Source organism: Priapulus caudatus, unplaced genomic scaffold (genome assembly GCF_000485595.1).
Source record: "Priapulus caudatus unplaced genomic scaffold, Priapulus_caudatus-5.0.1 Scaffold395, whole genome shotgun sequence".
NCBI lineage: Eukaryota > Metazoa > Priapulida > Priapulimorpha > Priapulimorphida > Priapulidae > Priapulus > Priapulus caudatus.
Genome location: NW_014577456.1, coordinates 128253 through 143403, shown reverse-complemented (window position 1 = coordinate 143403; position 15151 = coordinate 128253). Strand labels below are relative to the sequence as shown.

Sequence of the window (15151 nt, the reverse complement as noted above, 5' to 3'; positions counted from 1 at the left end):
GTGTGGAGTACAGGTGTGTGGGTGTGCGGGAGCCACACCTGTGCAGTACAGGTGTGGGGGTGTGCGGGAGCCACACGTGTGCAGTACAGGTGTGGGGGTGTGCGGGAGCCACACGTGTGCAGTACAGGTGTGCAAGTATCTACCTGGCATCGCACAGGTGTGCTGTGATACCTGTTTTGTACAGAGCAGGTATGCATTCATCACACTGCCCAGTACTGCACAGATATTCAATGATAACTGCCAGTTAGTGTAAGCATAACTGCACCACACAGGAGTGGACCCCATCTAGAATGCGTTATCTAAGAGCACGTGCGTATGCGATTTCTTTTGTACGCAGGACTCCCGATCGTTGAGTCTTCCTTACAAACCGACAGACAAACTGAAGGATAGAGACCGGCAACTCATCAAAGATAAATTCACGGTACGTGGTTCGTAATCGATACGTATCGCAAACACCGTAACTCTATTGTGGCGAGATTGTATACCATGATGGACCTGTCAGGACCAGTTAGGTTTCTAGCAAAGAGTATGTTAATTACTCCTCTTGTTACTTCAGTTCTTTTCTTTTAGTTCTTGTTCCTTTCCTCCTCTCTCTCCTCACTCTTCCTCTCTCGTCTCACTCCTCAATCCTCACTCTTCCTCACTCCTCTCTCCTCTCTCTCCTCACTCCTCTCTCTCGTCACTCCTCTATCCTCCTCCTCTCTCTCCTCCTCACTCCTCTCTCTCTCCTCCTCTCTTATCCTCACTCCTCCTCGTCACTCCTCTATCATCCTCACTCCTCTCTCCTCCTCACTCCTCTCTCCTCCGCACTCCTCCTCTCTCTCTCCTCACTCCTCCTCTCTCTCTCCTCACTCCTCTCTCTCTCCCCACTCCTCCTCACTCCTCCTCTCTCTCTCCCCACTCCTCCTCTCTCGCTCCTCACTCCTCGCTCCTCTCTCTCCTCACTCCTCCTCTTCCTCACTCCTCTTCACATCTTTCTCCTCGTCTCTCGTAGGCGTTCAACAAGGAGATGGAGGAGATCGCTCGCGATCCCTCCTCCCTCGCTCCTCACTCCTCACTCCTCCTCTCTCTCTCCTCACTCCTCCTCCTCTTCCTCACTCCTCTTCACATCTTTCTCCTCGTCTCTCGCAGGCGTTCAACAAGGAGATGGAGGAGATCGCTCGCGCGCAGAAGGGTTTCGCGATTCCGGACCGGGAGTTGCGCGACAGCCTCCGTGCTGAGAACACCCAGCTCGTACTGCCACTCTACGAAACCTTCCTGCAGAGGTCAGTGCGGTCAGAGGTCAGAGGTCACTCCCCGTGTGCACAGACGTCGCCCGCTTCCATAGAAAAAACGTCGCCGATAGAATTACTAGAATTGTTAAAATTGTCTGCTTTAGTTATGTGGTGGCAAATCCTATTGAGCATTCATAGCATAATAGTTTTTAACCAAATTGGTAATTGTTTTCTCCTGCGATTTTGCGATTAAAATTGCGATCTAAATAGGATAATCACTAATAATATGTATATATATATATAACAAAGTTGTTTTAATTCACTCTTGATATACACACACACACACACACAACCTCATGTTGCTCACACGTGAACGTACGCGGCATTTGCCGACGAGCGGGTGTGTTGTTCACGTATCGCGAACCCTCCTTACAGATATTCACAGTACCAGTTCACGAAGAACAACGAGAAGTACATCAAGTACACGGCGGAGGATGTTCGCAAGGAGCTCGGCTCTTTCTTCGACATCGCCGCCTGAGGAGACGTGTCCGCGGCAGGCGAGCGACCTCGCGTCCTTCAAACGCCCTTCGCCGCGAAGCGAAAGACGTTTGCGCATCGGCGCGGCCGGTCGTCGTCAGAAATGTCTGCGACGTGTCGTAACATCACGACGTTTTCACGCGAGATGTTCTACAAAGGTTATGAAATCTTGGACTTGAGACGATCGTTATCATTCTTTCATATATATACCCCGAATTCGAGGTAGAAAACCGATCATTTTTTCGTACTTCCATCTAAGGAGTCGGCGGAAATTGACGGTGGCTTAATTGCTCTTGAAGATAGGTGCCTGAGGTATGGATGACTATACCCTTCACAATGCTGTTTGACCTTCATTCTATGACATGGCTCTATGGAGAAACAGAGCCGGCATTTACAGACGTTGCTAGCATATTATGTATCTCCCGGCAGACCAAACTTGCAAAAACTATTGATCTGTGTGTGCGCTGGTAGTGTGCTGATAAATTATAGCAATGGCTGCTATGAGCTGATCATTAATCCTATAGTATCAAGAGTGAATAAAGACAAAACTGTTTTTATTCACGCCTGATAGCATCAACTTGTAAATTCTATTCGTGATTGCAAACATATTAATTTACCTACTTTGAATCTATACGTTGTAATCATCGATGCATGTGTATATATACATATACGGCAACAGATTTTCATATATAAAAAAATAATTTATTACCCACATACATGGACATTGTTTTATATATGTTGTTCATCATATAGACAAATGGCCCGGTCCACAATATCATCAGGGGTTTTATTTGTTATCACTGTATTTAGACTAAATATCACATACAGTTGGTAATGATTTCATAATAACAACTGCTGAACACCATTGACTCACGATTTCATTAAATGGCATACCACTCCTTATATAATTAATATATATATATACAAACAGGGGGCGTTTCATTAAAAGTCAGTACACGACGAATACAGGCGCGCGCTTTGGCTTATATGTTGTGTATTTGTCCTGTAGCCTGTGCTTACTTAACATCAGGCCCCTATGCACCTCATCTCATCCTTCCCGACACTTTCTCTCATAAGCCTATAGTCATTCGGCTCTTAGCTTTCCAACCCAACTTTCAAAGTAATTGTAACGAGTAAAACCACCTTGTATGATAAAAACCTACTATGCTTGAATACAACAAAGAAGCGAGAAAAACTAAACTGAACTCCACTTGATAACATAGATCCATCAGCAGGCCTCGAGATTGTCACGTGAAGAATGGATTTTGCTTTCTTAATAACTGCTGTTATTAACTACTTAATAAATGCTTACTGAACTGCTGCCCCTATCTTCTCCCCACGTGTGCAGTCAGTGTATCTGCTAGACTGCTTTTGCAGACCACACCAATGACAAAACGCCCGTTAATAGTGTTGCCATTATATTACGATCTCACCTTACAACGAGCTCACTCTGCAAACAGTTTGAAATTATTTCGAAGAAAAGTCATGGTCGTTACTGTTTCAACGTGTGAAAACTGTCAATCAAGATGCGCCAGTATAGACATTAATACCGATACATGCCACGCGATCAAATGAACTGCATATGTGATAGTACGTCTGACTAAGCAGTGACAACACGATGCCATAATACTGCTTGATACACGAGTGAAGCGTTTCAGCGTAGCTTGCGAGGCATTGCCTAACCGTCAGGCGATCTAGCCCCGCGTGCCATTCATTTGAGCAAGTTTTCCGTCAGAAAGACGCCATATAATAACAACCAAGCGAGCTTTAGTATTCACACCAAGCGCCATAGCCACATAGCGACCGTTGCTGCAGCAGGGGGGGGGGGGACTGCACAGCCCCCAGCTACGTCAGCCGCAAGAAACGCAAAAACTGATGACGTCAGTGCAGACGACGTGGAACCACGCGGATGTCATCGAGACTCCACAGTAAACGACGTTGCCATAGGAAGCACGTTCGCGCAGATCTCAACGCTTCAAACACGATCGGTTCCTCCATTGAGCCACCTTCGGCACATCTCAACGCTTGAAACGCGCAAACGCTGCTTTTATTACGCCACCTTTCTGCGGTCATAACGCCGCAGCTTCGTGGTTTCGCGACGACGACCGTGACCTTGACTGTGACCGTGACCTTGGGTCTCCGTTGACCGCAAGCGCAGTGGCTTCGATCGCAGCAGTCCTCGTCTGCAGAGGAATTCTCCGACCCGCACCTCGCTCACGTTGGAACCCCTCCCCACCACCGCCTCGCCATCGCCGCGCGGGAGACTAGACGCGACCCTCGCTCCTACTCCCCGATCGCGTTACCGACAGGGGCGCTAACCCTCCTCGCGGACGCGTCCTGAAGAAGGACGTCCTCGCCCGTTCGCTTAGCGCCCCCTAGCGGCCGGTCTGCATCGTCAGAGCCGAGGCTGACGTATTCGGGCACGGCGGGAACGACGCGGGCAGCTTGACCGACGTCCTGCTTGCCGGGTAGCGCGAGGCTCTTCCTCGACTGCTGGACCCCGGCCCCCGCGGCAGCCGCGGCCGCGCCGTGGCGTGGGTCGGGTCGGGGCACGAATTTACGGTTAGCGTTCAACGCGGGTTTCTCCCGGGGCACGGCTTTACGATTCGCGTTCAGTGCTGGAAGGTTTTCGCGGACCACGAATTCAGTGTCGGCGTTGAGTGCGGGTTTGACGTTGACGTCGATGTTCTGTGCAGGAGCGTTGTTCTGCGGCGCAAAGTTTTGGTTGATGTTCGGCAGAGGGTGAAGGTTTCCTTCCTGCCGTTTTAAGGCTTGATTAGCATCTACTGGCACTGCTCCCTGCTGGATTGTCATCCCTCCTTGTGGAATATTCTGCTGTGGAACATTTTGCTGAGGAATATTCTGCTGTGGAACATTTTGCTGTGGAAGATTCTGCAGTGGAACATTTTGCTGTGGAATATTCTGCTGCAGAACGTTTTGGGGTGGAACATTTTGCTGTGGAACATTTTGCTGTGGAACATTTTGTAGTGGAAACATTTTGTAATGGAACATTTTGCCTTAGTGAACATTTGTGCTGGAACATTTTGCTGACTTGCGTGAACATTTCCTGCAGTGGAACATTCTGCTGTGGAATATTCTGCCAGTGGAACATTTTGCTGTGGAACATTTTGCAGTGGAACATTCTGCAGTGGAACATTTTGCTGTGGAACATTTTGCTGTGGAATATTCTGCAGTGGAACATTTTGCTGAGGAGCATTCTGCAGTGGAACATTTTGGAGTGGAACATTCTGCTGTAGAACATTCTGCAGTGGAACATTTTGCTGAGGAACATTCTGCAGTGGAACGTTTTGCTGTGGAACGTTTTGCATTGGAACATTCTGCTGTGGATCGTTTTGCAGTGGAACATTTTGCTGTGGAACATCCTGTTGTGGAACATTCTGCAGCAGAACATTTTGCTGAACAACGTTCTGCTGCAGTTCCAGCTTCGCTTGGTCTTCCTTGTCTTGGCTCTCCTTGTCGTCGTCCTCCTTGTGTTTCTTCAGCGCCTCTATGATCTGCTGTTGCTGAACGATCAGCTGCTGCTGCTGCTCCTGCTGCTGCTCCAGCTTCTCCAGCAACTTCTCCTGCTTCTCTTCTGCGACCTTCTGTTTCGCCTCCTCCTCCTCCTCCTTCTCAGCCTTCTCCTCCTCGTCAACCGGGATAAGCACCTCCTTTGCTGCCTCCTCCTCCTCCTGTTGCCACTTCTGCTGCTGCTTCTTCTTTCCGGCCTTCTCCTTGAATAACCTCAGTTTCTCCGCTCGCTTCTCCGAGTTTCCTTTCGCGACGACCTGTTCGTCTGCCTTCCCCGCGGCAATCTCCAGCGGCTCCTCTCTCCTTTCCTCGTCGTCGCCCGCATTGTTGCCGTCTCTGTCGCGACTCTCGCTGTCCTTCACCTAGAGTAAACATCATTCGTTGTGTTAATTGAGCATGACGGGGCATGGGGAATCGTGATCGGATGTGAGCCGACGAAAACTGAGACGGAAAGAGTTTCGACGGAGCTAACAGTAATCGTAATGGATATTGGAGGATCGGGGATGTCATATTTAGATTTGGGAAACCATGTACCAGGATAGAAGTAAATGTGGGTGGTTAGACAGATGAAAGAGATAGACAGAGGTGGGTTTAGTCATACGTAGGTCAATGAAGATGAACATAGGTGGATGTGGTGGGATTTCTACAAACAGACCTGGAATAGTAAGCATAGGTGGATGAAGGTGTATAAAGTAGGATAGAAATAAAATGGTGTGCGTGTGGGTTGACGTGGTTATATAGATAGGTGGGGTGGGGTGGGGGGTAGATGTGGGGATGCACGCCCAGACTCAAGAGTCTCACCTCGCTCTTCCCTTCCTGTTTTCTGGGAGGCTCGTCGGGTGCCTCCGGGATAGCCGGTTCCAACCTCTTCTCCCTCAGGCCCTCCTCTCCGGCTTCTCTCTCCACTTTCTTCTCTAGCAACTCTTTGTCTTCATCGTTGGCTTTCCCGTCTCCGTCGGGTTTGACGTCGCCACCTGCGGAACGAATAGTTTATTAACGATGCTGTTATAACAACGACGTTAATGCCATAGATTAACGTTATTTAACTTCTACGACGAATTTCAATGAGAGGGTGCACACAGGAAAAAAACATCGAGAAAGATTGAGAAAATACTTAAAATAAAAACAAATTGTAGAAAGAGTTTTTCACATTATTTCCCAAACAATTTCTTCTCTTTTTTACTCTGGATAGTACCAGAAAATGTAGCCAAGACTGGAAAAAAATAAAATCGAAAAACAACTTTTAACATTACCCTCCAACTTCTTCTTCTCCTTCTCAAGGATGTCCGCTAAGTATACGATGGTCGCCTGCACCGCTCTATTGTCGTCCACGACCATCGCGACGTCCGCTCGCGCCTCGACAGGCGGCGCCACCTCTGCGCTCTCCCGCGCCGAGTTCAGCGTGACGTAGGTGCTGGCGACGAAGATGGCGATGCCCATGACGAGTACAAACTGAAATGTACGAAGGAAACGAGAGGCGATGCTTGAGAATCTAGTAGCAACATCCAAACCTCCATGACGAATGAGTAGCAAGATGCACTTTACGCATGTATGTGCCCCCCACAACCACCACTCTCTACATACTCATATTACATCTACATGTAATCGTTTATAAAAGTAATAGTTATATATATAGTAGTATATATAGGTAGCAAGTATAAGAGTGTAGAGGCCACAGACAGTGCTCATTATGTGTGTGTGTGTGTGTGTGTGTGTGTGTATAACAGTGATGTATCATGTATGATAACAGGGCCTACATGGAAACCAGCATTGTTGTTGTTTTACAGCTACCCTGTTTTGATAAATAAAATATACTACTACTACTAGTGGCATCGAGTCTGACTCCCACCCCAACCCACCCCACCTCCACTCACTATTACACGCACACACACACACACACACATTACATCTCACATTACACCTATATTAGTACTTTATACATGAGACGAGGTGGTAGCGCGTATGCAGTGCACTTAATACTGCTGCCAGTGGCAGGTACGTAGGTACTTGTATAATATCAAGAGCTAACAAGCGCCGCAGAGCGACAGCGCTCAACTGACGTGTACTGTAGCCGGGTATTCTTCTGATAAACTCACTGGCAACCGAATCAAGTGCGCCCTCCCGCCACCGCGTTGATAGGCTTTGCTATACCGGTAGTACAGTAATAAAGCTATAGCTGTGTAGCTTTAATGACTTCGCTATATTAACATGTTATCATGGATATGCGTCGAGCGCGAGCGTATTGGTGGTATTAGGGGGGGGGGCCGTGTGGAGGGGGCTCTAATAGCAAAAGCAGTCCGTTGTTAACAGTCAACAAATCCATGTTTAACCCTCCTCTTGAGGGTCAAAAGGTTATCAGACACTTACTCTTCGCACCTCAGCGGAAAGTAGATTTCATGGTTCTTTCAATAAAGTGATAAAAATGGTAGGTCAGTGCTGAAACAAAAAAGTTTTGCACTCGGTCCGTTAGACCATGTCCTCAGAAAATGTCTGATATCTGACCTTTCCCCCACTGCCCTTTGACCTGTGACCTCCAATTTCGCGCTGGTGATGGGTTTCCTCCCCATCACACTATACATCGAATATTAAGAGTGTAGGTCGAGCTGTTGAGATTTGTGCCGCAATTCCGTATTTCCTCCTATGCCTTAAGTTAAGGGGGAAATATTACCCCTCCATTGACACATCTTGACCTTTGACCCTTGACCGCCAAATTCGACATCCCGAGTCCTTTTCACGATCCCCCCCGACGTCCCGAATATCAAGACCATACGTCGAGCGGTTAAGATTTGTGCCCAACTGTTGACGGACGGACACACGGACAATCATGCGATTCTACAAGCTGCTAAATACGGTATTCATACGGTATTATTTATACGGTATCTATCAGATCTTGATAATATACATACGCAATACATATGAAACTAGAGCACTCGGAGAGCACAGACCTCCTCCGCCAAGGCAGCTCAATTCTGTCACTGTGAAAATTTTTATTAATTAATTAATTAAATAATTAATTGGATCCGGATGACAACGAAAATGTAATCAATTCTAAGTTACCCGATTTCTGACGTATCCTGAAAATTGTATTAATTAATTAATTAATTAATTAATTGGATCCGGATCACCACCAAAATGTAATCAATTCTAAGTTACCCCATTTGTGACCTATCCTGAAAATGTTATTAATTAATTAATTAATTGGATCCGGATCAGCACCAATATCTCATCAATTCTAAGTTAGCCCATTTCTGACCTATCCTAAAAATTTTATGACAATCCGTTCATAACTTTTTCAGTTAGGCTGTACACAAACAAACCCATAAACCCACAAACACACAAACGAACAAACACACGCCGGTGAAAACATAACCTCCTGCTAACCCCTTGGCGGAGGTGATAATGCGTACACACCTACGCGCACACGCACACACGCAAAATGCTCACTCATGCACACACTCCACCTCTGTGCCCACGCACGCACGCACGCACCCACGCACGCACGCACGCACCCACGCACGTACGCACCCACGTACACGCGTGCGTCTATAGCTTTGTGTACATAAACGAGTGCGCATGCGTGCCGGCTGCACTGCTAAGCACCTTGCCGTAAAATTACATATTATTGCACCTTGCACCTGATAGCAAGCAGTAGGCACCAGTACAACCATGGAGGACAACAACAGGAACAACGCTGCGAACGGTAAGCAACCTTATTATGCGCTATATCACGTTAACACTGCCATATGTTCTGTTGAGCGACGTGCATGCATCTTCACTACAAATACAATAATACACACTAGCTCATCACACACATCAGGAATATACTCGTAATACTACTACATATAAACTGAACTATTTTCAATGAAATAATGTGAAGAATAATGCGCTGAAATAATGCGACGGTTTTTCATTTTCGTGAAGACGAGGTTTCCGCGAAATGCTCCAGATGTCGTAAAATGCCACGTGCCACTTCAACTGCGCGCGATGTGAGCCGTCGCTACGACAACCAAACACTCGCCCGACTACAAAACCACCGCTCTATTGGTTTTTCTTTTCCTTTCCAAGATTTTCCACCCCCCTATGACCAGACGTACCCTCAGAAGCAGCTGGGCGCCATTCCGCCGGGAGCACCCATTCCACCAGGGGGCCCTGCGCCACCAGGTGCTTACATGCAACCGGGTGCTTACGGCCAGCCCGATCCGCTGCAGGGATACGGTTACCCTGGCAACTATGGCACCGGACAGACGGTCTACACGACGACGGGTTATCCCGCACAGACAATGGTAAGCGATCGATTCGCGAGCGATCGAGCCCATATTATTAATCAATCAATTCGCGAGCGAGCCGACCTACATGTAACATATATATAATATATATATATATATATATATATTATATATATATGTAGTGACATATAGATTGATCTGTGATTATGTGAAGCTTTATCCCTTTCAGCAACCGGCGCCTGGTGTTATCATCGTTCAGCAGGACATACCCCCAACGTACATGATAATGTCCATCTTCTCCTGCCTATTCTGCTGCTGGGTAACAGGCCTCGTCGCCATCTTCTATTCCTCAAAGGTAAGCGCGCGCGCACGCTAAGACAAATACACGTGTAGACATCGCATCCTTACATTTCCTGACGTCAAACGTCGCCATCTTGTATTCCTCAAGGGTAAGCGCGCGCGCACGCTAAGACAAATACGTGTAGACATCGCATCCTTACATTTCCTGACGTTAAACGTCGCCATCTTGTATTCCTCAAGGTTAAGCGCTCGCGCACGCTAAGACAAATACACGTGTAGACATCGCATCCTTACACTTCCTGACGTTAAATGTGATGGTGTACATGACGCTTAATTATACATGCCACATCTTTTAGCACGCTACTACACTTTGACATCTTTTTCCTACATTGCTCCACACTTCATACTCCATACAGCCACCAACCTCCACCTACAATGCTATACACTTCATACTCCATACACCACACACTCCATACACCATACACTTCTCCACATCTTCTTAACACACACGTGACAGCGTAGGAGAAATAGCGACTTTGCCTATTCATCTCACACCGCGTGACAAAATAAGTCTCCAGTCGAAACTAAACGCATTTCTCGTGCGCCCAGAACGAAGCGCGCTCACGGCACCTTGCGTTCGTTACAGTTACCACCTACGCACTCCTAGGCAACTGGGAGCTAGCACAAGAAACGTCGAATAACGCAAAAATGTGGAAATATAGTCAGCATCACTGCCCGGAACGATCATATTCTCCACAACCCTGATAACGATTCTTGTCCTGCCTAACCAGGAGACATGCTCACCATGATAGCCTTATTGACCCCCAGCTGAACCAATCAAATCGAGGAAGGGAGAGAATTCCAATACGGACTGACAGAAACAAAAGAAGCTAAACTGAAAGCAGATCCTTCACAGTGGTTATCAAGAGTACAAAATAGAGATCTCTATTAATTCTAGAGGTCTATATCTATCGATTATAGAGATCTCTATTAGATCTAGAGGTCTATATCTATCGATTATAGAGATCTCTATTAGATCTAGAGGTCTATATCTATCGATTATAGCTATCTCTATTAGATCTAGAGGTCTGTATCTTTCGATTATAGAGATCCGTATTACAGTCTCTCAGTCGTTATCTAGCTGGCCTCGGTTTGATTACGGACCACTTGTTGTTTATTCACTCAGCCGGCAATAGAGATCCGGTTGAGAGATAACGTAGATAGAGTTGTGTCAGTTCCTTGTACGAGCTGAGCCCTTGCCCCACACTGAGAGAAACGACAAGCACCGAGAGGCAAGCTAAGCTACCGTCGACCAGGATCTACGACTGTTTCACGTCGTAGGAACGTGAAGTTACCTTCTCGCCACGTAGTGAGAAGCGAGAAGGTATAGCTTGCAAGCGGCTAAGCTACCGCATACAATGACTGAGGGATGATGAAGCAGACACAGATATTCTAGCAGTAACGCTGAGAGGGTCTATGTCCCCCAGGGTACTGCCGGAATGTACCCTAGGTATGGTCCGGTATACCGGAACGTACCCTGGTCACTATCTAATATGCCGGACCGTACCTCGCCTACTCCACTAACGAGTCTAGGGAGTCGCCTACGCCTACTCCCTAACCCTAACCCTAACCATATAAAATAGTGACCAGGGTATGTTCCAGTATACCAGACCGTACCAGAGTACGTTCCGGCAGTACCCTGGGGGACATAGACCCTATGAGCAGCAGGCACCCTTTCAAAATTCGGTGCATTCGGACGTTTTGTGTGCGATTTTAATATTTATACATCATTACTGATGTAATTCATGATAGATGGAGAGGGTAATCATATAGCGACATTATTGTAGGCATTTGGATTCTATAAATATAATAATATGTTAAGTATATTGTAAAATAAATGAGCTTGTGCGAACGTGGCTTTATAAGTGACCATCTCACGATCACTACGTAGATATTATTAGGAACAGTTATAGGAATCAAATTGAAATCCTGAATTCTGAACCAAATACGTGATTCGCACGAACAGATAGTTTTAACACCTTTGTTTTACATGGAGACTGAACGCATGGGCATTTTAGCACCTACACTGACAGAGATGTATGCTATTTCAATCTTGGTTTCTAGTTCTCCACCGAAGGGTAAAGGTTTGTTGATTCTATGACGAGTGTTGACTAGGTGTGTGTGCACATCCTTCTGTTGGTGGCCAGAACACACACTCAGGTTTTTACCACCACCTCTTATTTATCCTGAGCGAATACACAAGACTTCCTATATTTCCAATCGTCCTCTCGACGCATGATTTCGCAAGAACATATCCAAGAAATATTTACATACATATTTTAAGTGAAGAGTATATTCATCTAAATTTGAGAGTGCAAGCGTATTTAACGTGAATCACAGAAAACTGCAAAAATTTCATCAGTGGCATACTTAGTAGAGTATATTAATCATTTGTTATGAATCACAGGATTGTCGTAATTTAATTTTATCTATATTTTACAGTGTGGCAGTCCGCTGTTTTATAATCAGCCTTTGTAATGCGCACGTGAACATGTCTGCATGTAACGTGCGCAATATAAATCACTAAATATTATTATTATTATTATTATAATATTATTGTTATGAACATACGATGTGGCGGATATTTAAATTATATAAGCAACTGAAGGCAGCATAGTAATTTTTAATTGCCCTCGTAATTCTGTAGAAATTATGCAGAGGCTTTGGTATTGCTGGTTCCACAGGTGTTTTTATTGATTAAGCTATCTGATGTAGGTATTTGAAAACGTGATTACTTCTTTCTCATCAAATTTCTGCATATGATGCAATTTATTTCTACAGAGCTAGTTATTCTGATCGTATTACTATGAGTGATCACTAAAATGCAATTTTTTTCTATTGAATAAATTTACATAAGCAACTCAGTTGAGCATATTATTAAATTATTAGTTTCTTGTCACATATACAGGATGACTCCACGACTGAAACACCACTGACTCATAATATTTAACCACTGCTCCTAAAATTTAAAATAAGGATATTATACATGTTAAACAAATTTTTTTCGGCAATTTTGCAATTTCTATACAAGGCATTTGCAACCCTTTTTTAATGATTTTTACTAATGCATAACAGGAAAGAAATAGATGGAGCCCATGGACCTCTGTGAGTGCTAGCATTTGGAAGTTTACTTTTTTAGCACTGACTGTATCCTTACAATAATTTCTATATGTTTTCAATATGTTCAAATTATTTCCTATGTTTGTCCAGTGTTAATGCGTAGCACCTATTCAAAGTCCACTGAAGGGAAAGTGCATACAGGCAATTGAGCCTACAGGTATGAGAGAACCAGCTGGTGAGTGATGGAGAATTTTTTTATAAAAATAACAACTAGCTATTGACAACCATTGGAACATCAGAAAGCTATGCTACCAATGATGACACAGATCCAAACACATCGTAATGTTCACAGTACATGTGAGTGATCAAGTCTGCTGATGAGAAACGGAGTGTACACCACTACTATCATTGTATATTCATTTCATATTCCTGTATAGCTGGGACATTCGCAAATACCTGAGCCACTCACACATACCCGAGCCACTCACACATACCTGAGCCACTCACACATACCTGAGCCACTCACACATACCTGAGCCACTCACACACACCTGAGCCACTCACACATACCCGAGCCACTCACACATACCTGAGCCACTCACACACACCTGAGCCACTCACACACACCTGAGCCACTCACACATACCTGAGCCACTCACACATACCTGAGCCACTCACACACACATCTTAATCACATTTACATACCTGAGCCATAAATTTCTCACTCGTCTGCTTGGATATCAGCAGAATGAAGAGAAGGGCTGGAATGATGAGGTTGATTGCATTGCCCATGGTCGACCCAGTCAGCCCTAGAATCGTCTCAACTGCAAGCCAACGATACATTCGTAATCATTCAGTCATGTAGTGGATGGATAATAAGATTATAATAGAGTATATAACAGGGTTCATAGTAGTAAGACACATGTTGAAATAAGGACTTATAAGACCCTTTCTGGAGGCCAAAATAAGACTTTTTTACGCGATTTCTGATAGATCACCGACTATTAAAGTACACTAATAATATTTATATACACAATTGCACAGCCGTTTCGCCGAAATTCAACACAGAAAATGTTGAAAAATAGTCCTTTGGCAAAAAAAAGACTATTAAGTACTTTTCTAAGATTTGACCAAAAATAAGTACTAATAAGGGCCCTTATTTTATTTTTGTCAAAATAAGTACTTATAAGACTGGAAGACCCGCTACGAACCCTGTATAAGAGACATAAGTTCAGAACAATTACTTTTCCTACACACAGCTTTCATTACACGATCTAATTGCAATCACAACCATACGTGGAGAGGTTACTAGACTGCATAACCCACGTATCATTAGATTGATCTTTTACTCATTGATCGATTTTGATCGATTGATCATCCCCTTCTACCTCCACTACAAATGCCTGCTTATTCCACCGTGTACACCACTACCCACATTAGCAACCGTCACCATCAATGTACGTAAAGACATGACTTCCCATACAATCTGTCCTCATGTCAAATGATACCCGGCAATGTTATTGACTATTGTCAGAGGGTTTGGCCTGTGGGCACAGAATATTGTCAAAAGCTAATAGTACTTTACTATTAATACAATTATACTAATTATATTAATTATTATTATTATTACTAATTATATATTATTTATTAATACTATTAATAAAGGAATTAATAGCCATTATAGTAGTTAATTGGAACCAAGGCCCAGAACTGCTTTGTGCAAAAGGGCATATTTTGTCTGTGCGGGTGACTGAGTGAACACCGACCGTTTGGAACGACGATTCCCAGCAGGAGGCAGAGGATGAGCGTCGTCGCGGTGATGCCCTTGAATCGGCGGTCCGGCATCACCGTTTTCCCGCTGATGTGGTGCTCGTGGGCGGTCTAAAGAAAGAAACCACGTCAGGCCACACGCAATAACAGCTGCAAACTGTCGATCATAAATGCCTTTGCAACTATTTTTTTGAAAAGAAAGAAATTACCATATTAACTATTATATGCACATGGGCGATAAATGCTTTATCGTCCACGTGCGACACAGAGGAGACGACATCTGCCATAAGGGAGGGAAGGGAACGTACTTACACCTTGCTACACTGGCAAAATTTTGTCCATTACTCTCTCCTACCGTTACCGCACATATACTGCCCCTCCCGCCGCTCCCTCGCCTTATGCCCCCCATCTGCTCCCTCCCCTTACGCACCCCTTCCGCCCCCTCCCCTTACG

At 45.1% G+C, this 15151-nt stretch overlaps 3 protein-coding genes across 6 annotated transcripts in view; 2 read left to right on the top strand and 1 right to left on the bottom strand.

Moving 5' to 3' along the window:
- Window positions 1-2465, top strand: part of LOC106809907 (exocyst complex component 7-like) — a 19355-nt gene extending 16890 nt beyond the window's left edge. The window contains exons 9-12 of the mRNA XM_014813145.1: window positions 14-157; window positions 338-421; window positions 1132-1265; window positions 1650-2465. Coding sequence (XP_014668631.1) covers window positions 14-157; window positions 338-421; window positions 1132-1265; window positions 1650-1752 — 465 coding nt within the window. The 3' untranslated portion in view covers window positions 1753-2465. The remainder of the gene's footprint in view (window positions 1-13; window positions 158-337; window positions 422-1131; window positions 1266-1649) is intronic.
- LOC106809915 (putative sodium-coupled neutral amino acid transporter 10) lies at window positions 2432-14803 on the bottom strand. The gene is made up of 5 exons (XM_014813157.1): window positions 14695-14803; window positions 13634-13752; window positions 6536-6734; window positions 6084-6256; window positions 2432-5644 (listed from the first exon to the last, which is right to left on the bottom strand). Exons 1-5 carry the CDS (start codon window positions 14771-14773, stop codon window positions 4562-4564), a joined length of 1653 nt encoding a protein of 550 aa, XP_014668643.1. The 5' UTR covers window positions 14774-14803; the 3' UTR covers window positions 2432-4561.
- LOC106809916 (protein SPEC3-like) lies at window positions 8904-11340 on the top strand. 4 transcript variants are annotated; one of them, XR_001393923.1, is made up of 5 exons: window positions 8904-8982; window positions 9348-9565; window positions 9738-9863; window positions 10454-10768; window positions 10811-11340. XR_001393923.1 is itself a non-coding variant. In XM_014813159.1 (4 exons), exons 1-4 carry the CDS (start codon window positions 8949-8951, stop codon window positions 10571-10573), a joined length of 498 nt encoding a protein of 165 aa, XP_014668645.1. In that variant the 5' UTR covers window positions 8904-8948; the 3' UTR covers window positions 10574-11340. The 4 variants fall into 4 exon arrangements, 1 of the variants encoding a protein (XP_014668645.1); XR_001393925.1 differs by having other exon boundaries at window positions 10454-10810; window positions 10895-11340; XR_001393924.1 differs by having other exon boundaries at window positions 10454-10852; window positions 10895-11340.
- Window positions 14804-15151: the final 348 nt, after the last annotated feature.

What these genes read in the sequence shown, in the direction of transcription:
- LOC106809916 (XM_014813159.1), top strand. Translation starts at nt 8,949, where the DNA reads ATGGAGGACAACAACAGGAACAACGCTGCGAACG. An exon ending in CAGGAACAACGCTGCGAACG is followed by an intron (nt 8,983 to 9,347) that starts GTAAGCAACCTT and finishes TTCCTTTCCAAG; the next exon opens with ATTTTCCACCCCCCTATGAC. An exon ending in GTTATCCCGCACAGACAATG is followed by an intron (nt 9,566 to 9,737) that starts GTAAGCGATCGA and finishes TATCCCTTTCAG; the next exon opens with CAACCGGCGCCTGGTGTTAT.
- LOC106809915 (XM_014813157.1), bottom strand. Translation starts at nt 14,773, where the DNA reads ATGCCGGACCGCCGATTCAAGGGCATCACCGCGACGACGCTCATCCTC. An exon ending in GGGAATCGTCGTTCCAAACG is followed by an intron (nt 13,753 to 14,694) that starts GTCGGTGTTCAC and finishes GTTGGCTTGCAG; the next exon opens with TTGAGACGATTCTAGGGCTG. An exon ending in AACAGGAAGGGAAGAGCGAG is followed by an intron (nt 5,645 to 6,083) that starts GTGAGACTCTTG and finishes TGTTTACTCTAG; the next exon opens with GTGAAGGACAGCGAGAGTCG.